Here is a 27698-nt window from a genome sequence, read left to right as displayed (position 1 = left end):
GTTTGCTCTTGCTTCTCTAGTTCTTTAAATTGTGATGTTAGGGTGTCGATTTTAGATCTTTCCTGCTTTCTCTTGTGAGCACTTAGTGCTATAAGTTTCCCTCTAAACCCTGCTTTGGCTGTGTCTCAGAGATTCTAGTACATTGTGTCTTTGTTCTCATTGATTTCAAAGAACTTATTTATTTCTGCCTTCATTTAGTTATTTACCCAGTAGTCATTCAGGAGCAGGTTGTTCAGTTTCCATGTAGTTGTGTGGTTTTGAGTGAGTTTCTTAATCCTGAGTTCTAATTTAATTGCACTGTGGTCTGAGAAACTGTTTGTTAGGATTTTCATTCTTTTGCATTTTCTGAGGAGTATTTTACTTCCAATTATTTGGTTAATTTTAGAATAAGTGTGATGTGGTGCTGAGAAGAACGTATATTCTGTTGATTTGGGGTGGAGAGTTCTGTAGATGTCTATTAGGTCCACTTGGTCCAGAGCTGAGTTCAAGTCCTGAATATCCTTGTTAATTTTCTGTCTCACTGGTCAGTCTAATATTGACAGTGGAGTGTTAAAGCCTCCCACTATTATTGTGTGGGAGTTGAAGTCTCTTTGTAGGTCTCTAAGAACTTGCTTTATCAATCTGGGTGCTCCTCTATTGGGTGCATATATATTTAGGATAGTTAGCTCTTCGTGTTGCATTGATCCCTTTACCATTATGTAATGCCATTCTTTGTTTGTTTGTTTTTGTTTTTTTTTAAATGTTGGTTGGTTTAAAGTCTGTTTTATCAGAGACTAGGATTGCCACCCCTGCTGTTTGTTTGTTTGTTTGTTTTGCTTTCCATTTGCTTGGTAAATCTTCTTCCATCCCTTTATTTTGAGTCTATGTTTGTCTGCACATGAGATGGGTCTGCTGGATACAGCACACTGAGGGTCTTGACTATCCAGTTTGCCAGTCTGTGTCTTTTGATTGGGGCATTTAGCCCCCTTACATTTAAGTTTAATATTGTTATGTGTGAATTTGATCCTGTCATTATGACGCTAGCTGGTTATTTTGCCCATTTGTTGATGCAGTTTCTTCATAGTGTCAATGGTCTTTACAATTTGATATGTTTTTGCAGTGACTGGTACTGGTTGTTCCTGTCCATGTTTAGTGCTTCCCTCAGGAGCTCTTGTAAGGCAGGCCTGGTGGTGACAAAATCTCTCAGCATTTGCTGTCCATAAAGGATTTTATTTCTTTATTTGTTTATGAAGCTAGTTTGGCTGGATATCAAATTCTGGGTTGAAAATTCTTTACTTTTAGAATGTTGAATATTGGCTGCCACTCTTTTCTGGTTTTTAGGGTTTCTGCCAAGTGATCCACTGTTAGTCTGATGGGCTTCCCTTTTTGGGTAACCCGACCTTTCTCTCTCTAGCTGCCCTTAACATGTTTTCCTTCCTTTCAACCTTGGTAAATCTAATGATTATGTGTCTTGGGGTTGCTCTTCTCAAGGAGTATCTTTGTGGAGTTCTCTGTATTTCCTGAATTTGAATGTTGGCTTGTCTTGCTAGGTTGGGGAAGTTCTTCTGGATCATTTCCTGAAGTGTGTTTTTCAACTTGGTTTTATTCTCCCTGTCACTTTCAGGTACACCAATCAAACGTAGGTTTGGTCTTTTCACATAGTCACATATTTCTTGGAGGCTTTGTTCATTTCTTTTCATTCTTTTTTCTCTAATCTTGTTTTCCAGCTTTATTTCATTAAGTTGATCTTCAGTCACTGATATCCTTTCTTCTGCTTGATCAGTTCAGCTATTGATACTTGTGTATGCTTCACAAAGTTCTTGTGCTGTGTTTTTCAGCTGCATCAGGTCATTTATGTTCTTCTCTAAACTGGTTATTCTAGTTAGCAGCTCATCTAACCTTTTTTTAAAGTTCAAAGCTTCCTTGCATTGGGGTAGAACATACTCTTTTAGCTTGGAGGAGTTTGTTATTACCCACCTTCTGAAGCCCACTTCCATCAATTTGTCAAACTCATTCTTTTTCCAGTTTTGTTCCCTTGCTGGCAAGCAGTTGTGTTCCTTTGGAGGAGAAGAGGTGTTCTGGTTTTTAGAATTTTCAGCCTTTTTGTGCTGCTTTTTCCCCATCTTCGTGGATTTATCTACCCTTGGTGTTTGACGTTGGTGAGCTTCAGATGGAGTTTGTGTGTTAATGTCCTTTTGGTTGATGTTGATTCTATTCTTTTCTGTTTGTTAGTTTCCCTTCTAACAGCCAGGCCCCTCTGCTGCAGGTCTGATGGAGTTTGCTGGAAGTCCACTTCAGACTCTGTTTGCCTGTATCACCAGCAGAGGCTGCAGAACAGCAAAGATTCCTGCCTGTTCCTTCCTCTGGAAACTTCGTCCCAGAGGGGCACCTGCCTGATGCCAGCCAGAACTCTCCTATATGAGGTGTCTGTCGACCCCTGCTGGGAGGTGTCTCCAAGTCAGGAGGCAAAGGGGTCAGGGACCAGTTGGGGAGGCAGTCTGTCTTAAAAGACAGAGCTCGAGTGCTATGCTGGGAGATTCACTGCTCCCTTTAGACCTGACAGGCAGCATCATTTAAGTCTGCGGAAGCTGCATCCACCCTAATCCCTTCTCCCAGGTACTCAGTCCCAGGGAGATGGGAGTTTGATGAATAAGTCCCTGACTGGGACTGCTGCCTTTCTTACAGAGATGCACTGCCCAGAGAGAGGAATCTAGAGAAGTCTGGCTACAGTGGCTTTGCTGAGTTGCACTGGGCTCCAGCCAGTTCTTCCCGGGCAGCTTTGTTTACATTGTGAGGGAAAACCACCTACTCAAGCCTCAGTAATCGCAGGTGTTTCCCCACATCAAGCTCTAGTGTCCCAGGTCGGCTTCAGACTGCTGTGCTGGCAGCAAGAATTTCAAGCCAGTAGATCTTAGCTTTCTGGGCTTTGTGGGGGTGGGATCCGCTGAGCTAGAAGGACCACTTGGCTTCCTGGCTTCAGCCCCCTTTTCAGGGGAGTGAAAGGTTGAATAGTTCTGTCTCACTGGTGTTCCGGGTACCACTGGGGTATGAAAAAAAACAAACAGAAACTCCTGCAGCTAGCTTCGTGTCTGCCCAAACAACCACCTAGTTTTGTGCTTGGAACCCAGGGCCCTGGTGGCAAAGGCACCTGAAGGAATCTCCTGGTCTGTGGGTTGCAAAGACTGTGGGAAAAGTGTAGTATCTGGGCAGGAGTGCAAGGCACAGTCCATCATGGCTTGCCTGGACTAGAGGAGAGATCCCCGGCCCCTTGTGCTTCTCGGGTGAGGGGACGCCCCACCCTGCATCAGCTCAGCCTCCATGGGCTGCATCCACTGTCTAACCAGTACCAGTGAGATGAGCCAGGTACCTCCATTGGAAATGCAGAAATCACTCACCTTCTGCGTTGATCTCACTGGGAGCTGCAGACCAGAGATGTTCCTGTATGGCCATCTTGCCGGGAAGACCTCAGTAATTGTTTTAACTGAGTCACAGGAACCTTTTCTAGGGTCTCCAAAGGTAATGTTTCCAGTCATATTCCTTATACACTTTTTTCTCACCATCTGTTCCACCTTGCAGTTTGGCTCTCTTCCCACATTCTGATTTTTTTTTTGAGATGGAGTCTTGTTCTGTCACCCAGGCTAGAGTGCAGTGGCATGATTATTAGAGATGGGATTTCGCCATGGTGGCCAGGCTGGTCTGGAACTCCTGACCTCATGTGATCCACACGCCTCGGCCTCCCAAAGTGCTGGGATTACAGGCGTGAGCCACTGGGCCTGGCCATATATTTCATATTAGAAAATGTCATATGGTTGAAATTTCATTGCCTCTGCATGAATATTCTGAATGTCTTGGACCTATTAAACACTAATTGTATTAAATAGTAGAAATGGTACATATGGATTCTGAACCTGTAAAAATGAACTTAAACTGGGCAAAGTTGATTTAAAAAAAAATCAAAACATTAGAAGATTAAAGAAATTATCACAATTCATACCATGCCAAGGGATCTTAGTGAACTTGAAAAAACAAAAAAAGTGTTGTCCAAGACTAATCTTATTCTGACAGGGTGGCACAATACGAAACTTAAAACTTAGCATGTTTACAGTTCATGATAGAAAGGTGGCTTGACCTTGGAGAATCTTATTAACAGATGCTCCACTATTTTGTCTTTGTTCTCCATTGTATGCCCAGTGTTTGACATACATTAGGTCTCAAGTAAGAAGTTTAGAAGATGAAGTTGTGTTTTAAGAAGAAAAGCAAATCTGGCTGGGTGCGGTGGCTCATGCCTATAATCCCAGCACTTTGGGAGGCTGAGGTAAGAGGATCACCTAAGGTCAGGAGACCAGTGTGGCCAACATGGTGAAACCCCATCTCTGCTAAAAATAGGAAAAAATTAGCTGGGTGTGATGATGGGTGCCTGTAATCCCAGCTACTCAGGAGGCTGAGGCACAAAAATCACTTGAACCTGGGAGGTGGAGGTTGCAGTGAGCCAAGATTGCCCCACTGTACTCCAGCCTGGGTCACAGAACGAGACTCCATCTCAAAAAAAAAGAAAAGAAAAGCAAATCAAGTAAACAGAGTTGTAACATGGACCTACAGATCAGGAGTGTTTTAGTTCTTATGATTTGGAGCTCGTCTCATTTCCATGTAGTAGGTGGGCCATTCTTGTCCTCAAGGAACCAGGCCATCCTGATGTAGGCTGTGTTGACATCTTGGTGACCACCCCAACTCCAGGGGTCTAATACACTGCTTTGTCTGGCCTACATCCCTGTCTGAAATCGCCATCTTTAGGTACCTGTGACCTTCCATCTTGGTTTCTCTGCTACCATCTCTCCACCATCTGTACATGGTCATTCTGATACTCAGATCCACCTAGAAGTGAATCATCTTTCTGAATGGACGAGGAGTGAATAAGCTATCAGCAGTGATCTCTGAAACTAGGTAGCAGCCTTGTACTCTGTCTCCTAAGTGACTGAACTTCTTGTGCCTGGACGCAGGCATTTCCAGTAACGGGGTCTCTGACCTGTTTTTAACTTGCTACCCAGGTCTCTGCCCTGGCCTAATCTTGAACTCTGTTTTGATCAGGATTTTGCTAGATTGGTCTGTTCTCCTGATTTGAAACTTACTTTTAGTTTTCCCACATACTGTTGGCCAGAATAACTGAGTATGGTCACAAATTGTTTTTGTCTCCGTCTGCACTCCCCTCCTCTGACTTTGCTATTCTCACCCACTGACTCTGGGCTTGGCCACGGGCTTGCACTGGCCAGTGGGTCATCAGCAAATGTGGCATGCACAGCAGAAGGCCTGGAAAGTGCAAGTACACTGAGATTCCTTCACTTCCTGCTGGGGACCCTTCCTTCCTTCTCATCCGGTCAGCTCAGCCTAGTCAGCTAGAGGCGTGTGGCCCAGCTATCAGCTAACACCAACCCGCACCGCACCGACTGCTAGACACCAACTGCTAACCCACTACTCATTACAGCCATGTGAGTGAGCCCAGATGAGCCCAGCCAAGCCAGCCAAAATTGTACATGCCTGTGTCTGCTGCCAAAAGTTCATGGCCATGGCTGTGGGTTCAGCCAGGTTGTTCAACCCGACTTCCTTGTGAGTTTACAGATCCTGCTGTCACTTAGCTCATTAGGACACATCAAATAATTGCTTCATTTCCCTTATTTATTTTTCTTCCCAAACAGAAATAGCTTTGTTTTATCTGATTAGTAAAACTCAAATATATACTAATTGTATATCCAAAGCATTGGGGAGAAGTCAAAATACTAATACTTTGACTTGGGTGGCAGGATTCTGAGTGATCTTGCTGCATATTCTGAGGCTGCGTGCTTCCGGCATGATCCTGCGTGCTGTGTATCTAGACGCACACATGTTAGCAGTCATAGTTGGGCTATGAAGGTGTAGGTGCTGTCACTCAAGAATGGTGTGACTCCTGCCTTCACTGACCATTGTCTGCCTGTGAGGTTTCCAACAACGACGAACAGGAAACCAAAGTACCCCATTTATTAACTGGGCCAGTGCTTGATACTCCAGTGTAAACTTTGGTGAAATTCATTGCCTTGATGCTTAAGCAGGCCCTCTCCTCCCCCGTCTCCCCGCTACCCAGATCCCAAAGTTACCACCGGCCTGGAGGGAGGAGACCTTCTGAATGAGGAGGGGAAGGGGGAGGGGGAAGGGCAAGGACTCTGACAGGCCACCATGGGGTGGATGCAGGCAGGCAGACCCACAGCCCTCCTGTGTGACAGACAGAGGCAGTTTTCTTTGTTCCTATGGTGCATTTAAGTTCACATGCCTCACTGTGAGGTTTGCGGATCCCCAGGTCTAAGGGGGGAGAGTGGCTAATGGGTGTGAATAATGGGGTGGGGTGGAGACCTGGGGAAGCTGGAGATAATCTTTGGAGACAGGCATGCCAGATTTTTAAGACACTGTGCTGTCAAACTGAAGTCTGGAGCTACTCTTCTTAATGAAAAGTCGGGTGTTCTGCCCTCTCCCCAACTTCAGGAACACCTACCACGATTGTTAGGGTCCACACACTATCGCTGTGCCACATGGGCTGAGGTTGGGCTGTCTTCTGACTCTTTCGCTTTGCAGTAACTTAATTGAAGATTTTTGTGCAGCCTCAATTTAACCTGCCCATATGGAATTAAGAATCCCTCGGGCTGGAGTCAGGGGTGGAGTCTGGCTCAGCCCTCTGCATCTGCATAATTAGCCCTATGCATCTGACTGGATGAGAAGGAAGGAAGGGTCCCCAGCAGGAAGTGAAGGAATCTCAGTGCACTTGCACTTTCCAGGCCTTCTGCTGTGCGTTGCCTGGAAGCAATGTCGGTGTCAAAGTAGATAGCACGCACAGCCATCCGGAAAGGAACAATCCCTGGCCTGTTTGTTTCCTCACTGCTCTCTGCTCTTTGCCTCTGCTGTTCTAGGATTTCTGTTGGCCGGAGATGAGGTAGACTCACCTCCTTAAACTAGTCTTACCTTATCTTCCCCGTCTTCCTGCTTCTTCCCTATCTTTAGCTCCTCGGGTTCTCAGACCTTTGGGAATAGGTGGGAGCCAAAGACCCTGCCAGAAATCCCCTTGGGAGTTCATGGTAGGCTGACACAGAGATTTCTGAAAGAAATGTTAGCTGTGTCCTTTATTCCTCAGGAGGCTGTATTATACCTGGAGTCATACTGTAGATAGAAAGCAGGCAGCACAGTATGAAAAGAAGTGAGCAGTGCAGAGGGACTCAGTGTGGCTCAGGGGCTGACTGTGAGCTTTTCTGTCACATCTGGCTCAATCTTCATAGCCAGGTAACTCACTGAGTCTCAGTTTCCTCATCTGTGCTGTGGACCCATAATACTACCTTCCTCATAAGATGGTTTTGTTATCAAAACACCAGGGGTTCAGTCTAGGTCCTGCTGCTCACTGCAGTGAAAGCCAGTGACTGAGATGAGGAGTACTGCCAAGGAAGAAGGCTTAATCGGCTGCTTCAGCCAAGGAGGTGGGAGCTCAGTCTCAAATCCATCTCCCTGACCACCTAAAATTAGAGGTTTATATAGCAGGGAAGAAATGTAGCAATGTGTAGGAAAATAGGAACTAGGGAGGAGCAAGGAAGCAATCACGGTGAATGAGGGGCCTGGAGTCTCATTGTCTGGATATGATGATCTGGTGAGTTTCAGTTCTTCTATACTTTTTTTTTTGAGAGGCTTGAACATCAATTCCTGAGGAAGGAACTCGGATAAAACAAACTTAAGTTCCAAGCTTTAAGACAAGAGGATCAATTTCTGTTTACCAAAAAAATTGGGTCAGTTTCAGTCCCCTCTTTCTATTTATAGATTCCTCAACAATGGGGTATCTGGTCATCAATCTTTCTGGCTGCTTCCTGCTGAGGAGAGGCATTGTGGGTAGGTCCATACCATGGATGACCTCATGGCCATCCAGGAATCAAAGGTTAATCTAATACTAAAGTTTTTCTTTTGAAACATAATCTTTCTCTTCAGTCCCCCACTTTCACCAAAGATAAATCACAGCAGGACTGATCTACCTGCAAAATAAGCTTCAGTCTCTCATATACTTGGCCTGATTACCCCACACAAAATGCAGAAAGAATCACTGTTCACATTGGCTCTCCTACATTGGCTTTGCTGAACCTCTCACAGGACCATTTCAATCAAAGCCCTGGGAAAACAACCAGTTCCTTCAACTGTGTCCCATTACCAAAGAAAAGTGTTGTTTTAACTGTATGCAAACAAACAGATTGCCATGAATTAAGAATATTCACAAATAGTTTACAAATTCTGGATAAATTAGAGAGAGAAATATGCCTCAAATTCTGTTTACAAAAATACACTCTGCTCAATGTACTTAAATGATACTTAAAGGTCTTACATGGCTCAAAAGAAAAAAATTCTTCAGACTCTGAAAAACAAAATAAAAAGAATCAGCAATATTTCAAACAAAAAAAGCCATAAAAGTTATTTCAATCTCCATTAGTTCAGTCCATTCAGTCAACTCCTGCTCTGCTTCATGTTGAGTTAGCCATCTTTGTAAACACATCAGTCTTTCCAAAGACACAATGAAGTTTTCTCTCATATCCAATGGCACAATCTCCAAAGTTATCAGAAACTTGCTTTCAAGAGTCCTTTTCATGAACTCCCCCCCAGAGAAGCAAGGCCGGGACAACAGCTGATTAAAAGTCACTTTTTGAGAAGAATCAACACAAAACAACAATTGTGGATGACAAAAGTCTTAGGACAGCCATAGTTAAAGACACTGTTGACAAGGAAATTTGGTTATTTCTGTAGCATACAACAATTTAACATAAACATCATAATATTACTGACAACATACTAAGACATATCAGAACTTTAAGAATCTCATATAATCCTGGAACACATTAACAATGCATCTATGTAAACATGACCCAAAGGGAGCTTAACAACACCTCAGATTTGAAATTCTTCCTGCATTTTTTGTTTGTTTGTTTTTGAGACAGGGTCTCACTCTGCTGCCCAGACTGGGGTGTAGTGGTGCGATCTTGGCTCACTACAATCTCTGCACCCTGGGTTCAAGCAATCCTCCCACCTCAGCCCCCAGAGTAGCGGAGACTATGGGCATGAGCCATCACACCTAGCTAAGTTTTGTATTTTTGGGGTAGAGATGTGGTTTTGCCCTGTTGTCTAGGCTGACCTCTTCTGGGCACAAGCAATCCACCCACCTTGTCTTCCCAAAGTGCTGCAATGCCTAGCTTGCATAATTCTAACACAACAAAGAAGCCTGATAAGCCTAATATGTCTCTCTTGGACTTCAGGGAACCTAATATCCAAAAAAGTTAGTTTAAGATCAGATCATTTAGAACTCGAAATTTTGCTGTTGGGAAGTCTGTCAAATATCAAAGTTTCAAGACACTTTATATCACAAAATAGGATCACAAGTTACTATAAAACAATCATTCATTTGGCCAAAATTATAATACAAAAACATTTTCTTTTTGATAGAGAGGAGATTCAGTTTCCTAAACAATGAGACCTAATAAAGACAGCATGTGGCCAGCTAAATCTGTCTTTCTCCTTCCCTCTATTTTTTTTCTTCTGTGGTTTTACTGAAAAGGTAAACAAAAATCTCTTATCTCTTACATGAAAATTTTGTTAAAAAATGGTAAATACAAACATTAATTTTGGAAATTCAATATCACGATAAGTAATCCTTATATTGTACTGTGTGTAGTTGTGTGTATGGTGGTGGGTGTGTGTAGTGCGTATATGTGGCATGTGTAGTTGTGTGTATCATGGTGTGTGTGTAGTTGTGTGTATATGTGGTCTGTGTATTATGTGGTATGTAGTTGTGTGTGGTATGTGTAGTGTGTATATGTGGTGTGTGCAGTTGTGTGTATGTGGAAGATTTCCTATTTTCCAAAAAATTAGCATCTTTTGTACATTTGGTCTCCCAATAATCTTTGACCTTGTGAGCCTACACTTTTTTTTTTTTTGAGATAGGGTCCTGCTCTGATGCCCAGGCTGGAGTGCAGTGGTGCGATCTCTGCTCACTGCCACCTCTACATCTGGGGCTCAAGTGATCCTTCCACCTTAGGCTTTTCACCATTTTGCCCAGGCTGGTCTCACACTCCTGCGCACAAGAGATCCACCTGCCTCAGCCTCCCAAGTGTTGGGATTACAAGTGTGAGCCACCACACCCAGCCCAGGTCTGTGCTTTTAAAAAAATATTCATTTAGCCTGGTTTTATTCAGGTTTATGGAGGGAGCAGAGATAAATAGATGTGCTTTATGTTACTGTGTGTAATTCCAAGTCCAAGACCTAGATTATTGTATGAATTAAATGGAATATACTAGCCAAAACGATTTTCTAACTCATTCTGTAAAATCTACAAGCTTGTTACACCCTAAATCAACTTATTTCTGAATTCTAGTTCTCATGAGGTTTGGCCATCTTTGCATTTTAACGTGTATAATAGTTCAGTAGCGTTAAGTACGTTCACATGGTTGTACAGTCAATCTGCAGATCTTTTTCATCTTGTAAACCTGAACTCTGTGCCTGTTAAACAACTTTCCTTTCATGCCTCTACAAGTCCTTCACATCTACCATTCTATTTTCTGTCTCTGTGAGTTTGACTGCTCTGGACACCTTATTTAAGTGGAGTTATATGGCATCTGTCCTTTTGTGTCTTGCTGATTTCACTTAAGCCTTATATTAAGTAAAATGTTCATCCTAGGCTGGGCCTGGTGGCTCACGCCTGTAATCCCAGAACTTTGGGAAGCTGAGGCTGGTGGATCACCTGAGGTCAGGAGTTCAAGACAAGCCTGGCCAACATATGGTGAAACCCCTTCTCTACTAAAAAAAATACAAAAATCAGTTGGGTGTGGTGGCACATGCCTGTAGTCCCAGCTATTTGGGAAGCTGAGGCAGGAGAATTGCCTGAAGCCAAGAGGTGGAGGTTGCAGTGAGCCAAGATTGTGCCATTGCACTCCAGCCTGGGTGACAGAGCGAGACTCTGTCGAAAGAAAGAAAGAAAGAGAGAGAGAGAGAAAGGAAGGAAGGAAGGAAGGGAAAAGAACAAAGAAAAGAAAGAGGGAGGGAGGGAGGGAGGAAGGAAGGAAGGAATGAAGGAAGGAAGGTAGGTTGGTTCATCAACATTGTGGCATATGACAGGACTTCCTTCCCTTGTGGGCCGAATAAGGTTCCACTGTAAGTGTGAAACCATGTTTTGTTACCCTCTCCATCTATGGGTGGACTTCTGGGTTTCCTGCCTCTTTGTTCTGCTGTTGACAACACTGCTTATGAGCATGACTATGCAAATCTCTCGGAGATCCTCCCTCAGTTCTTTTGGATGTACACACAGCAGTGGGGTTCCTGGATCATATGGTGGTTCTATTTTTAACTTTCTGAGTTACCACCATACGTTTTCCACAGTAGCTGTGCCATTTCCACATTCAGTGCACAGACGTTCTGATTTCTTCAGTCCTTTTAAAAAATAAATACATGCTCCTTTTGAGTACACTTCAAAAAAAGAAACATAAAAAAATTAAAACCACCCATACCCTATTCCTACCGTGAGAACTGTTAACATTTCCTTTTCTCTAATTTTAAGTAAAAATTTAACATGGCCGGTTAGGAGCCAGTATTTCGAGTCCTAGTGTTAGGCTGACCTCTAGAGGTAGATATGGCACATTGCAGCCTTCTACTAGTGCCTCTAATCTGACATTAAGTGTGGCAATGCCACAGCCTGGTATGTGTGAGGCTTTTGAAAATTCTGATCTTTTCTAGGTCTTTATGTACGTCTTCTACAAAGCTTGAGGCAGAAGTTCGTCCAAAAGAATAAAAAATATTGGAATTAATCTAACTGGGACAAAACATTGCCAAAGCCTGGGTTTGATTTGTCATATGGATTTGTTGAGCTTTGTCTGCAGGTGTTGGGAAGCTCCTCCGTAGCTTTCACTGGAAGTCCCTTGGGACCATGCAACACGATCCTGAAGTTTGCAGTTGGCTGACGGGTTAATGTGTGACCACACAGGTCTCTCCCTTGTGCCCAGGTTCTCTGTCCTACCTGTGTGTGCTGCCCAGGGAGGAAGGGCCTGGGGAAGAACCCCCCACTGCATGTTCTGAGTCTGCTCTGCAAGAGGCCAGTGGTTGTGGCTTTTCCTGCCACTGCTTGCTGTCTCCCTGGGACCTTCTTCTTCTGGGGTGGTCCCTGGAGGATCCAGGAACAAGAGTCTCCTGTCCTCCTGTTATCTGTCTCATCTCACTCAGTACTTTTGGGGAAAAAAAGGCTAAAAGTTTGCTTTGGATTAGTGGAAAGGTTTGAAGACACGCAGGTGGCCTACTAAGCTTGGAGCAGGTGCTTTGAGCACATCAGGTGCTCAGACATAATTTCCTAAAGGACGCAAGGGTTATGCACTATGCTCCAGGCCTTGGCATCCAAGGACCCTGTGTGTTCAGTGGGAGGATGGTTGTGTGAGGCTGGGGTGGTGGCACTAAGAGAATCATTTAGGTTTTGTTTACTTAAAAAGTGGTTAGTTCTGGAGGGTGGAGATATGAGGATGTTTATTATTCTTCCTACATTTAAAATTTCTTAAATTATGAAAAGGAAATAGTCTTAGAAAAGCAACGGACTATGTATTAAACGTCTCACTTATTTCTCTGTAATACCAAAAACCTATAATTCAGCTGAAGCGAGTTTTTGTTTGGTAACTGCAAATAGCTCTTCTGCCATAGAAATGCTTTTCCTCCAGTTGTATTTGTGGGCAGTGTGATTGTCTTTTCCCAGTGTTGACTCCTAGGCTTAGCCACTGCTGCAGGTCGAACTTCTATCAATCATATAGTTCAAAACTGGATAATTCAAATGTGTTGTAATCTCCAAAATAGGCCCTTTCAGGCTATAAAGGACAGGGTACACTGATTCCTGTTCTCGATGAGGGCTGATTGTGACACCAGGTGAGGGAGGAAGGGATACAGGACGCCGTCTCTGCAGCTGCATGTTTGTCCAGAAACAGACATCGTTCAGGGGACACCTGAGCCTCTGACAGTCAGACAGTGGCTCTGGTAGCTCATGGCAGTTATAGGGTGGCTGGGTCTTTTCTAAAGTCCTGCCTTTTTATGGCCTACAGTCATGGGGTCTCCACTACTGACTGTGTTTCTGTTGCTCCTTCCTGCCCTCAGCCAGTCTGCCACCTCGGCTCACTGCAACCTCCACCTCCCAGGTTCAAGTGATTCTCCTGCCTCAGCCTCCCAAGTAGCTGAGATTACAGGGGTGTGGCACCACACCTGGCTAATTTTTGTATTTTTAGTAGAGACAGGGTTGCACCATGTTGGCAGGATGGTCTCAAATTTCTGAGCTCACGTGATATGCCTGCCTCGACCTCCCCACCTGCTGAGATTACAGCTGTGAGCCACTGCACCTGGCCTGGGGTCTGCTTTTCTAACCACCCTGGGAATTTGTAATCATAGAGCAATCCTCAAAGTTTCGGAGCTCAAATTCATACTACCTGTGTCACCTGAAAAACCCCCGAACCAGGAATTCAGACTGGTTCCTTGATTGGTAGCACCCTCAAGTGCCTGCCAGGAACAAATTGCTTATCATCTCCAGAACAACATACCTGCAACCACAGTTAGATGTCCAGATCTTTGGCACAACTTTGGATGAGCCAGAACCTTACATGGCAAAAGGGACATTGCTGATGTGACTGAATTGAGAATGGCAAGATGGGGAGATTATCCTGGAGTGCCGGCTTGGCCTGATGTAATCACATGGGTCCTTAGAGGGATAAAGGGAGGTAGGAGTCAAGGAAGGAGACAGATGACAGAAACAGGTGGGGCGGGGGTGGCTGGCTGTGGAGGGGGAAGGAGCCATGAGCCACGAATGCAGGCAGCCTCTAGAGGCTGGGACAGCCCAGGCATGTATTCTCCTCGAAGCCTCCAGAAGGAGTGTGTTCCCTGCTGACACTTTGATGTTAGTCTGCTTGGGATTTCTGATCTCCAGAACTGTAAGATAATACATCTGTATGTTTAGTCCACTGTTTGTGATAATTCGTTACAGTAGCAATGTTATTAATGCTACTGCTTTATTGAAATAAATTTACATGTCATACAACTGACTCATTTGACATGTTCAGTTCAGTGGTTTTATAGTATGTTTACAGAATTGTGTAACTAAACATTTTCAAAGAGGGATCAAAACACACTACACAGTGAAAGACAAATGATCTTTAGATCACATGGTGCCCTCTTTTCCTGGATAATGCCGTGTAGGAGGCACCATCTGCGTTCAGGGCTGTGTGCTGAGTGCTGCTGACTCAGAATCACAGGACCCAGTAGGACCCATGAACATCTGTGTTTCCTTTTTATCTTAATAGACAAACCTTTTCTCATAACCCTTTTTGTTACATTTCCCTCCACGATGTTTCAAATATTTATTTGCTGCCGCTTACCTTGAACCAGTTCTTTTTTGATTTTAGCTATCGACCTTCTAAATCTTAAATCTCTAATCTGTTGCTAAGATGCCTCATAGTACCCTATTGAACTAATAAACTTCTAAATGAACTGGCTAAGATACATATTTCATTTTGTATATTTTTCACTAGCTACCTTGTTTTTCTCTTTTGCTTGCTTGTTTGTTTTTTGACACAGGATCTCGCGCTGTCTCCGAGGTTGGAGTGCAGTGGCTCAGTCATGGCTCACTGCAACCTCCATCTCCTGGGCTCAAGTGATTCTCCCACCTCAGCCTCCCGAGTAGCTGGGACTACAGGTGTGCACCACCATGCCCAGCTACTTTTTGTATTTTTTGTAGAGATGAGGTTTCACCATGTTGACCAGGCTGGTCTCAAACTCCTGTCCTCAACTGACCCACCTGCCTCGGCCTCCCAAAGTGTTGGAATTACAGGCGTGAGCCACTGTGCCTCGCCTCACTAACTTTATAAGCCTCCAATTCAAGGAATTGGTTCTATATGAAACTTTGAAACTGCCTGCTCTCTGGGGACGGTGGTCCAGAATATTTGGTTCTAACACTGAGTTGTTTTGCGGGTGATGAGATCCTATCAGGAATCTGTATGTTGGTCCTTATAATCCTCCAAAATAAGACATCTGTTTTCTGGCCCTATTTTAAGGTAGGTAGATTTTTTTTAAAGCCGATATATTACAAATCTTCCAAATTACTTACATGAGAAAAAAAATCTCAAACATTCTCTCCCTCTTTTTAAAAAAAATTTAGGGCCAGGCACTGTGGCTCACACCTATAATCCTAGCACTTTGGGAGGCCAAGGCAGGAGGATCACTTGATCCCAGGAGTTAAGACCAGCCTGGGCAACATGGTGAAACCCCGTCTCTACCAAAAAATACAAAAAATTAGTCAGGCGTGGTGGTGTGAGTGTGTAGTTCTTGCTACTTGGGAGGCTGAGGTGGGAGGATCACTTGATTCTGGGAGGTTGAGGGTGTGGTGTGTCATGATTGTGCCACTGCACTCCAGCCTGGGTGACAGAGCAGGACCCTGTCTCAAAAAAACAAACAAACAAAAAAAACCCCAAAGCAAAAATATATTAAGAATTTTAAGATGTGGACAGCAGAGCAGTAAACCCAGCACAGGCCTTTCTGAGTCTGGTGGCCCAGGTGACCTCACAGCTCACATGCCACCAAGCCGACTCTGTTGTAAGTACCTTCTTTCAATCCTTCCACCTCAGGGGCCTGACCCAAGGAAAAGGTTTAAGAACCACTGTTTTCCAACTTTCCCCCCTGACTCCTGCCATGGGGCTTGTTTCATTTTCAAAAAAATAATTAAGATTTTAAATTGTGGTAAAGTGTATGTAATACGACTTATCTTAATGTTTTAAGTGTATTAAATATATTTACATTGTTTTGCAACCCTCACCATCATTCATCTCCAGAACATTTTCATCTTCTCAAATTGAAACTCTGTAACCATTAAACCTTAACTCCCCATTCCTCAACACGCAGCTCCTGCAGCTACCAACATTCTAATTCTGTCTATTAGTATTTTTTTTGAGACAGAGTCTTGCTCCGTCACCCAGGCTGGAGTGCAGTGGCGTGACCTTGGCTCATTGCAACCTCTGCTGCCCGAGTTCAGGTGATTCTCCTGCCTTAGTCTCCCAAGTAGCTGGGATTACAGGTGCCCACCACTACACCCAGCTATTTTTTTTTTTGTATTTTTAATAGAGATAGGGTTTCGCCATGTTAACTAGGCTAGTCTCGAACTCCTGACCTCAAGTGATCCATCCACTTCAGCCTCCCAAAGTGCTAGTATTAGTGTGAACCACTGCACCTGGCCTGTCTCTATTATTTTGACTGCTCTGGATACCTCTTGTGGGTGGAATCACACAGTAATTTTCCTTTTGTGACTGGCTTATTTCAGTCAGCATAATGTCCTGAAGGTCCATCCATATTGTAGCATGTGTCAGAATTTCCTTCCTCTAATACTGAATAATTTCCGTTGTGTGTATGTACCATATTTTGCTTATCTACTCATCTACTGATGGACACTTAGGTTGCTTCTCCCTCTTGGCTATTGTGAATAATGCTGTTGTGCACACTGGTGTACAAAAATCTCTTGGAGACCCTGCTTTCCATTATTTTGGGTTTATACCTGGAAGTGGAATTGCTGGAGCATGCTGTAATTCTGTTTTGGGGAACTGCCATGTCTGTCTTCCATGGCAGTCGCGCCATTTTACAGCCTCACTAACAGAGCACGAAGGTTCCAGTTTCTCCACAGCCTTGCCAACAATTGCTAGTTTCTATTTTTGGTAGTCGCCACCCTAATGGGTGTGAGGTGGTATCTCATTGTGGTTCCGCTTCGCTTTTCCCTGATGCTTCCTGATGCTGACCTTTATTTGTTTTTAAATGTGGTCTTGAATACTCACAGTGATCCTTCTCTCTGACTTTCCAGGAAGGAGATGAAGTCGCTGGAACAGGCAGGCTCTCTGAAAGGCTCCCTGAGTGTGGAAGAGCAGCTGTCACTCATCAGTGGATGTCCCAGTATCCAAGAAGCAGTAGAGGGCGCCATGCACATTCAGGTGAGTGAAGGATGCTGGCGCCGCATCTGTGGGGCCTAAGACGTTTTCGCGCAGCCTCTCCAGAGGAACGGGGCAGGATACAGTAGTGGCAGGTGTGGACATTTTGCATCTTCAAGGGCAGGATTTTGTTTTATGTGACAGGAAGTGTGGTCCTCAGAACACCCTCTATACTGGGTTCTCATCAAACTACTGTGAAAATGTTCTGTTTTAGGAGGCCAGTGCCTTATCCGCAAGGCCACTAGGGCTTCTGGTGACAATGTTGTATTTTAGAGGCATTAATCGTTTTAGCAAAAATAGGCGAATTCTATTTTGTTTTATTATCTTATCAAATAAGAGATTATTCTTGTTCTCGTATGTAATTGAGCAAAAGCTTAAATCATCAAAAAGAAAACCTTTCACTTAGATGTAGGCTTTCCAACAACTTTACTTTAGAAAAGAGTAATCCTCATGGGTGCTGTCTGCACAGCAGGATGAGCCTGGAGAGGTGAGTGGTCCCTCCAGGTGGAGCTGGGAGCAGCCATCGGGGCTTGGCCCTCTTTCCAGGCACCCCCGCTTTTGGAGCGCCTGTGCCCATGCACAGGCCCTGCCCTGTTGAAGAATCCTGAGGCATACCCTTGTCTCTTCCAAGGCTGCACTTACTGCTATAAGGTTTCTGCAAATTTACCTAAAACAAAAAGAGTCATTATTCCCAGTATCTCTCCTTGATATTTTGTGTTCTGAGATTTGCACATTTCACGTTGTTACTCTGTTGATATCATAGCTGAGAATCTGGAAGCAAGCTGAAAAGGCTGTGTGTGTTCTCTGGTCAGTTGCGGCTCTCAGATTTGGGTCAAATACAGAAGATGGAGGTTTTAGGTCTCTATGACTCTAAAATTTCTTAAAATGCTTAAATTTCTCAATTTGCTAAAAATTCATTTAACAAATGTGTGTCACAACAGAACACAAGGAGAGGACTGTTTTTCAACTTCTTGTCTCTTTCTAATATAGTATCCTCTGTCTCTGGATATGGTGAAGTTTGTATGAAGTTGAAGGGTCTTTAAAGGAACCCGAGGGCTCCTAATGAGTTTCCAGGGCCGCCTGTTTCAGCCTTTACTCAGCTGCGGATGCTATAAAAGGGCTTGCTTCTGAAGAGGACAGATGCTCTCCAGGCCTGGTCTTGACAGAGAAGCTTCTTTCACATGAATTTATTTTATTTTATTTTATTTTTTGAGATAGAGTCTTGATCTGTCACCCAGGCTGGAGTGCCGTGGTGCGATCTTGGCTCATTGCAACCTCCGCCTCCTGGGTTCAAGCGATTCTTGCACCTCAGCCTCCCAAGTAGCTTGGATTATAGGCATGAGCCACCTGCCCGGCCATGAGTTTAGTTTTTAAGGAAAATATTTAGTTATATAATGTGATTCAAATATGAATAAGTGATCTATTTCTATAATTTCTACTTTCACATTTCCCAGAATGTTTTTGTTCAAACTCTCGGCTGATGTCTCCAATTTCAGCGTGTTTGTCAGTGTGATTACAATCACTTTTAGTCCCTCTAAACAGAGTTCCCACACCGTGTTACCTGTGCTGCTTGGAGATGTTTGCTATGCAGAGCTTTTTGAATCCATCGACAATGTTGGCACTGCAAATTTAAACCCAGCGTCAAAGACTAATTCTGAAGCATTCAAGTGTTTTTCCCTCTTGTAATACTATACTTGTGATTCCATAGTGTGGCAACTGGCTGTTTTATTTATCTTTTTTTTCTTTTTGTGTCTGTTTCTTTATTCCTTCAACTTTTTTTTCTTTTAAAGAATCTTTCTAGAGCTAATTTATAAATTTCCTAGCAGTAGCAGTTGTAAAGTCAATCCCCAGGAATAATTCATCTATCCATGTTAAATTTCTTTGTCTCCCCATCTGATTTTTTGATAGTTTATCATATGATTTCTATAAACATCTAAAACTACCCTAATCGAATTAGTTCTGGTGAATGTGTCTTCCTCAAATACTGTATTGTTTTTTATAAAGTGGTGAACCCTCCGTAATATGAGAACATTATAATAGTCTTGGGTAACAAGGCAAGTTTTTCTGTTAAAGAGTAATTTGGGGGAATATGTGAATTTAGAAGGTATGTAAAGTGCTTACATGGTACTTGGCACATAGAAAATGGTAATTATTTTACATCATGACCATTGATAACAATTTTGGTAATAAAGAATCACATGGGACAATATATAGTGTTCTGTTCATGGCTGGCACTACTGAAAACTGCTCTTTACGGTCGATCTTTATTTTATGGATTAAATGAGTGTATTTACATGGCATGACATGTTGAGCCACATCTATTATGGCTAGGCACAGAGCCAGGCAAGATGAGAAGAGAAAGCTAGAGAAGGATGATGTAAACTAGGAGGTTTACTTCCTTTGAGAGTTTATATTCTTCAGAAATTGTTGTACCTCCAGTACCAGAGGGAGGAATGGGTAGGGATAGTTCTGACTGGGAGGTTTTGGGAAGGTTTAATGCAGGCAGGATTTGAGCTTGTCTTGACCTTTGACAAGTGAATTTTTGGGGTGGGGGTGGGAGGATTGTGTCTCAGGAAGAGATGAACAAGATGAGAAGTCCCTTTGAGGATGTTCGTAAGGCCACATTACAGATCATTGGAGAGGCAGGAAAGGCTGGCCTAAGGTGGAAACTAAGTCGCCATGCTATGAATGCCAACCTGAAGAATTACTTAGGTGAACTGAGTGATTATATAGTGCTTAGACGAATACATGAAGAGAAGCACTATTTAAGTGTTTCTTTAAAGAAATAAAGATGAAGGCTGGGTGTGGTGGCTCTTGCCTGTAATCCCAGCACTCTGGGAGGCTGAGGTAGGTGGATTGCTGGAGCTCAGGAGTTTGAGACTAGCCTGGCCAACATGGTGAAACCCCATCTCTTCTGAAAATATAAAAACTTAGCTGGGTGTGGTGGCACGTGTCTGTAGTTCCGGCTACTCGGGAAGTTGAGGTGGGAGGATTGCCTGAGTCTGGGAGGTGAAGGTTGCAGTGAGCTGAGATCTGGCCACTGCACTCCAGACTGGGCAGCTGGAGTGATGCTCCATCTCAAAACAAAACAAAACAAAACAAAACAAAACAAAACAAAACAGATTATGAGACCTGAGGAAAAAATAATTATAAAACAGTAAAGAACTAGAAGGTTTGGATTTCAATCTGTGTCGTGATTAGAATCCTGCAAGAAAGGTATTCGGTAGGAGAATGAAATGATTCAGAAGGAAGGATGAGTAAGAAAAAAAAATTAACAGCTCATTTTTGCCAGTTGACTGATTTTCTTCGGCATGTTCACACATTTCTTTCTTCCTTTTTGAGATGGAGTCTGGCTCTTTCATCCGGGCTGGAGTGCAATGGCATGATCTTGGCTCACTGCACCTTCCACCTCCCGGATTTAAGGCATTATTATGCCTCAGCCTCTGGAGTAGCTGGGATTACAGGCATGTGCCACCACACCTGGCTAATTTTTTGTATATATATATATATATATTTTTTTTTTTTTAATAGAGATGAGATTTTACCATGCTGCGCTGGCTGTTCTTTAACTCCTGACTTCAAGTGATTCATCTGCCTCCACCCCCGACAAAGTCCTGGGATTATAGGCTTGAGTCACTGTGCCCAGCCTACACATTTCTTTATATGATGTAGAGAAACTTTAATCCTCTGAATTTTAAAACTAGTGCATAGGCTGGGCATGGTGGTGGCCCACGCCTATAATCCCAGCATTTTGGGAGGCCAAGGTGGGCAGATTGCCTGAGCTCAGTAGTTCAAGACCAGCCTGGGCAACATGGCAAAACCCCATCTCTACTAAAAATACAAAACAATTAGCCACACGTGGTGGTGCATGCCTGTAATTCCAGCTACTGGAGAGGTTGAGGCATGAGAATCACTTGAACCCAGGAGGTGGAGGTTGCAGTGAGCCAAGATCGTGTCATTGCACTCCAGCCTGGGTGACAGAGCGAGACCTTGTCTCAAAAACAACGAAACCTAATGCATATTAGTGTCTCAGGTTTACCAAACAAAAAAGTAAATTAAACCCCCAAAGTGAAACCTACCTAATGCTGCACCATATGTTTGTTAAAGTACATTAGTGTTGCCAACAAAATGTCATGTTAAACATGTATCTTACAGAATTAAGCATCTCTATGTTGTAAAGAAAGTTTAGGACAATCCTGTTTAGGTCCATTATTCGAAAAATACTTATGGTTTTTGTGTCTTTATATTTTTCCACTTCTCCTGTTTATTTTCTCTCTCTCTAATGCATTTGAGATTATACTGTAAATAGAATTTTGTATCATGGTTTTTATTTAAAACTTAGAACATTTCCTGCTGTGTGATTTGCTCAGGGGTAGATCAGATAGAAGACGTGTGTGTGTGTGTGTGTGTGTGTGTGTGTGTGTGTGTGTGTATTTTTATTTTTTTTGAGACAGAGTCTTGATCTGTCGCCCAGGCTGGAGTGCAGTGGCACGATCTTGGCTCACTGCAACCTCCACCTCCCAATTAGTTAGGATTACAGGCATGTGTACCACCACGCCTGGCTGATTTTTGTATTTTTAGTAGAGATGGGGTTTCACCATGTTGGCCGGGCCTGTCTTGAACTCCTGGCCTAAAGTGAGACATACGACTTTTAGACTTGAAAAATTGTGATATCCACCATTTGATGGCAAACCTGAAAGAAGACTTCCTCTAAGAATGGCATTAACGCTGAGGTTTCCGAAGTCCATGGCCTTTCTCAGGCCGCAACCACTAACCTGCCCATGGTGCCACCACATCTCGGGGTCCACAGACTTCTTGCCAGCAGAAACCTCTTAGCAGCTCTTACAGCTCCTTTTCCTGATTTATACAAAAAAGGTTCTCAGTGTAGAAAAATCAATCTAGGCTACTCATACAGTTTTCTTTTTTTAAAAAAATTAATTGCTGTATCTGAATTGTACACATTTGGGATGCATGTGAGATTGATTCATGTGTTCAGTGTGTCATGGTCAAATGCCAGTGTATTAGGATACCCAGTACCTCGTGTTTATCTTTTATTTTGCTGGGAATATTATATATCTTCTAGCTATTTTGAAATATATAATAAATTATTAACTCTAAATTTTGTGCTGTGCTATTGAATGCTAGAACTTATTCCTTCTAGCTAACTGTATTTTGTACTCATTAACCAGCTTCTCTTCATCCCTCCTTCCCATTCCTGGTAACTGCCCGCTGCGGTGGTCCACCATTCTACTCTCTACCTCCGTGAGACCCGCTGCTTTGGCTCCATACGTAAGTGAGAACACGGGATCTTCATCTTTCTGTGCCTGGCTTATTTCACCTAATTTAATGATCTCCAATGCCGTCTCTGTTGCTTCGGTTTTCTTATAAAATATGTTGCCGTGGTTTTCTTATAAAAACAAAAGTATTATTACTTTAGGGAATTGTTCAAAAGCAGGAGGCAGAGCTTGAGGAGTGTGTGCATGCACATGCACACACAGACACACACACACACACACACACACACACTGCCTGCCACAAATGCTTCTGCTAAAAACAATCCCACTGTGGGATCCACCCAGCCTGATGGGGGGAAGCCCAGCAATGTGAGTGCAGTTTTCCCCAGTGGATAGGGCGGGAGCCTGGGTCCGGACGTTTCCTAATAACTCTGCTGAAAGGTGGGAGCATGCAAGAAAGAAACCTGAATTTCTAGGACCTTAATGCAATTTTGAAATCAAATCTTGCCTGGCAAGAAAATCTACTGTGCTGGAAAAATAAGGTTATTCTGAAAAGCAGGTCTCAAGCCTTGACTTTTAAAGCACATTAAGGCTCATTAGCCACTATATAGAGGCCTTATCTAATCTCTGATCTCTGGAATTTAAAACTGGGGATCACAGTAGCTGGTGGGAGCTGTGGGAATGTTTAAAGAGTTATGAAGTTTAAATGGGGTTTCCTTACACAAAGTCAGAACGATAGCTGAAATTGAGAAGTAAAATTGATATTGTCTATGTAGATGATCAGAATTTGCATTTCAACTATACCTTTAAAATGGAGAGAATGCTAGTCATTTTGAAAAGGACTTTCAGACCCTGTCAGTAATTACAGGAGGTAGTGTTCTTCTGGAAATTTATTTGTTTTCTTTGAGGATAGAAGCTTGTTAGACTTTCAGTCTCAGTTAACTAAGACTCAGAATATTCCTCCTTTTGGTAGGGATGGCCAGGGAGTGGGAGGTTCAGGCAGCACTGGGCACGTGGGATAGCAGCCCTAAGAATATTTGGGGATGTGCAGGGAAACTGGAGTTACGCTTTTCCTGTTGTATGTATTTTTTCTTTTTCTTTTTGAGATGGAGCCTCACTCTGTCACCCAGGTTGGAGTGTAGTGGCATGATCTCGGTTCACTGCAACCTCCACCTCCTGGGTTAAAGCAGTTCTCCTACCTCAGCCTCCTGAGTAGCTGGAATTATAGGTGTGCACCACCACACAAGGCTAAGTTTTGTATTTTTAGTAGAGATGGGGTTTCATCATGTTGGTCCGGCTGGTGTGGAACTCCAGAACTCAGGTGATCCACCCACTTCCGCCTCCCAAAGTGCTGAGATTACAGGAGTGAGCCACTGCGTCTGGCTGTACATGTTTTTTTTTTTTTTCTTAAAAATTGTAAAATCAGGTTTACTAAGGTATAATTTACATACAAGAAAATTCACTTGTTTCAGCGTTCAGTGCTGTGTGTCTGACAGATGCATGTGGTCACGTATGAAACCAGCGTCACAGTCGGGCTCCAGAGCACAGAGCTCTTCTTTCCCTTTGCAGCTCACCTCCTCCCGCCCTTCCCCATGCCTTGCCCACCACTGATCTGGTTTTTGTCCCTAGAGTTTTGTCTTCTCCAGAATGTGATGTAAAATGGAATCACACATGATGTAGCCTTTTGAGTTTGGGTTCTTTCACAGAGTAAAATGAATTTGACGTTGTCTGTGTGGTTGTGGTTATTGATAATTTGTCGCTGAGCGCTATGACATTGCTAAGGTGCATGGAACTCTGGGTGGACTGGGGCAAGCCCACCTCACGCACTCACGAGATCATCTGGAAGCACGAGCCTTCAGTTTTCACTTGCGAAGTGTGAAAACATTCTGTCCTAATGTTCTACTAGCTTCTTACCACAACCTGTACTTTCCAGATGGCTTGCTCTTGGCTTATTCAAATAGCGTGCTTACAGAAGGGGGCATGAGGTCTTATTTCTGTGATGCTGTATTTTTATCTGCTTGACTTTTTTTGGTAGTACGTGTAGCTTCAAAGGTATAATATGAGCAAGGAATGAAAAATGTTATACAGACCAGATGTGGTGGCTCAAGCCTGTAATCCCAGCACTTTGAGAGGCTGAGGTAGGTGGATCACCAGAGCTCAAGAGTTCAAGACCACCTTGACCAGTATGATGAAACACCATCTCTACTAAAAATACAAAAAAAGAAAAAGTTAGCCAGGTGGGGTGGCATGTGCTTGTTGTCCCAGCTACTCAGGAGGTTGAGGCAGGAGAATTGCTTGAACCCAGGAGGCAGAGGTTGAGCTGATATCTCACCACTGCACTCCAGCCTGGGTGAAAGAGTGAGACTCCATCTCAAAAAAAAAAAAAAAAAAGTTATGCATTCAAGAGACGGGCAAGTTTTTCTCTTAATCTGTAGTTATGTATTTAGCTTCTTCTATGACCAAATAGGACTTGAGAAAATGCTACGTCAAAACATAAGAAGGACACTAAAATAAAGTCTTAGAAGGGGAGGGCATCCTCATGGCATTCAGTCTGTCTGCAGGTGAGGACTAAACATGGCCAGCCTCATGGGCCCCCACAGCATCCAGGAAAGGCAGGTGTTGGCATGGTGTGCGCTGGCAGGCCCTGTAGTGATGGACGAGGCCATGACCTGCCTGTGTCTCAGACATCGTGGGACCTGCAAGAGCACTGGGAAGATATTCCACAGTGATTTGTTCTCTTCGGCCTCTGCCTTGTGGGGTGGAGTATGAAGTTACATGTGCTGGAGCAGAATGTTAGAAGGCAACAGGAAGCCTGGCGCCAGGTCAGCATTAGCCTGAATTTCTACTTTGGGCATTTTGGCTTTTACCCCTTCACAGCCACCTGCCAATGGAAGGTGGTAATTTTTTTTTTTTTTTTTCTTGAGATGGAGTTTTGTTCTTGTCACCCAGGTTGGAGTACAATGGTGTGATCTTGGCTTACTGCAACCTCTGCCTCCTGGGTTCAATCGATTATCCTGCCTCAGACTCCTGAGTAGCTGGGATTACAGGTGCCCACTGCTACGCTTGGATAATTTTTATATTTTTAGTGGAGACAGGGTTTCACCATGTTGGCCAAGCTGATCTCGAACTCCTGACCTCAGGTGATCTGTCTGCCTCGGTCTCCCAAAGTGCTGGGATTACAGACATGAGCTATTGTACCCAGCCATACATTTTTTGAAGAAGTAAACATTACTTCTTTGTAATGTCTCTTAAGTCTGGAAGGCTGGGATCTAGCTGTGTTTCGATTTTGACTTAGGTGTTAGGGAGTGGGTGGGGAGGTCACCTGGTGTGTTCCTGCAGCAGTGCAGGAAGAAGCAGTTCTTGGTGACAGCCTGGTCTGTGACTTCTTGATTAACTGCGTGATGACAGGAGAGTACAGGGGCAGACCCAGCATCCCTGGCTCAACATTGCCATACTTGATGCTGTCCCCAGGATGGGGCCAGTCACAGTTTTCGTTCCAGGGTTTAGGACAGAAACCATCCCTTTAAAAAAATGTCAATTATAAATATTAACAAAGTTTGCAGGCTACTAAGAGGAAGACATGCCTAACGCAATTCCTCCAATTCCTATCTGTTACATTTTATGAAGACTGTTAGATTCTGTGTACTATACAAAATACACCGGGGAGCCTGCCCGTATATATTTATATACATATATATAACTACATAATATATATTATATAATAATATATAATACTATAACATATAGTGTTATTATACTATAGTATATACGATAGCATATATAGTAATTTTAGTATTATATATTATCATTATATAATATATACTGTCTATATATACTACAGTATATATGTTAATGTAATATATAATAGGATATTGTATGTTATCTATTACACCAAAATAATATATAAAAATATTTTTAAATTTATTTTTATATTTTTAATATATTTTAAAACATATTTTTATGTACTTAAATTTAAATATTATTAAATGATAATATTTAATATTAACTACACCATGGACTCTGACTGTATATATACCTGTGTGTCAATCCCTTACTATGGGCCAGGCCCTGTGCTGCCCACTTTATGCAGAATGACCCACTTCAGTCCTCAGAATGCCCACGTCAGGTGGGCACTAGTATTTATTCTATGCTATGCCTGCTCTCCAGCCCCAATCATTGTTGCCTGCACACCTCAGGAATATTTTTGATTGTTTTACCTGCTGCTGTTTCTCCAGCACCTAAAACAGTGCCAGGTTTATATAAATACATCATAATAAATGTAATATATATATTAATTCATTACTTAAGCTTGTTTGGAGTCCAGGTCTTGCCCTGCTGCCCAGGTTGGAATGTAGCTGTGTGATCATAGCTCACTAATGCCTTTAACTCCAGGGCACAAGCTATCCTCCCACCTCAGTCTCCCGAATAGCTGGGACTACAGGCACGTGCCACCACGCCTAGGTAATTTTTTAGTAGAGAACGAGGTCTCACTATGTTGTCCAAGCTGGCCTTGAGCTCCTGGGCCCAAACAGTCCTCTAGCCTCGGCCTCCCAAAGTGCTGGGATTGCAGGCATGAGCCACCTCACCCTGCTGAGCCTGCCTTTTTCAGAGGTATGAGGCATAAGCGGGAATCTGTCTGAAAGCTTCGTGTTAGTGGAAAGTAAGCGGCACCTGTGGAACTCAGTGCTGGCCCCGCTGCGTGTTTCTCCTCTGGTTCTGGCGCCCTGTGGCTCACCTAGCAGCATCGGCATGCTGGGAGCATATCTGCTGGCACGCCGCCTTGCTGTGCTTATTTTCATTTGAAAGTCAATATTCAAAGACTTGTTGCCCAGTAAATCTGTTTGAACCACTGGGGGAAATCAAAAGGTTCCTTTCAAGTTGGGGCCTTTCACCTCTTAGGAGTTAGGTTGTGCTGTGTTAATCCCTGCTGCCCAGCAGAGACCTTACTGTATTTCTTTTTTCTTTCTTTTTTTTTTTTTGAGACGGAGTCTTGCTCTGTCGCTCAGGCAGGAGTGCAGTGGCATGGTCTCGGCTCACTGCAGCATCTGCCTTCTGGGTTCCAGCTTTTCTCCTGCCTTAGCCTCCTGGGTAGCTGGGATTATAGGCATGTGCCACCATGCCCGGCTAATTCCCTTCCCGCCTTTCAGAGGCCCTGGTAGTCAGCAAGCATCGCCTTGCAAGTTTGTGTGGGGGAAGACATCTGGGACACTGGAGTAGCTATTGCTGTTGTCTTGGCAAAGGAGGCAGCTACTGGGGTTTCCTCTGAGGGGTGATGAGTGAGTGCGATGGAGATGAGGACCTGCTGCTTGTGCAGGACCTGTCCTGGACTTGCAGTGTACAAGGGGCAGGTGATGCAGGCCAGGATGAGGCCGTGGCCTTCCTGGAGCAAGCCCACTTTCCACTGACTGAGCACACTTGCACAGCCTTCCTTTAACAGGCTCTCTGCCTGTGATTTGTGGCTTTGTCACTG

The 27698-nt window shown here is 43.6% G+C and overlaps 1 protein-coding gene across 2 annotated transcripts in view; it reads left to right on the top strand.

Moving 5' to 3' along the window:
• Positions 1-27698, top strand: part of CRYL1 (crystallin lambda 1) — a 120166-nt gene that overhangs the window by 25093 nt on the left and 67375 nt on the right. For both annotated transcript variants that reach the window (XM_002748881.7, XM_035302312.3), the window contains exon 3: positions 16871-16997. In XM_002748881.7, coding sequence (XP_002748927.1) covers positions 16871-16997 — 127 coding nt within the window. The remainder of the gene's footprint in view (positions 1-16870; positions 16998-27698) is intronic.

The sequence above is a fragment of the Callithrix jacchus genome, chromosome 5 (genome assembly GCF_049354715.1).
Source record: "Callithrix jacchus isolate 240 chromosome 5, calJac240_pri, whole genome shotgun sequence".
Classification (NCBI taxonomy): Eukaryota; Metazoa; Chordata; class Mammalia; order Primates; family Cebidae; genus Callithrix; species Callithrix jacchus.
Note: the sequence above shows the minus strand (reverse complement) of the source record. Positions and strands in the feature narration are given on the sequence as shown.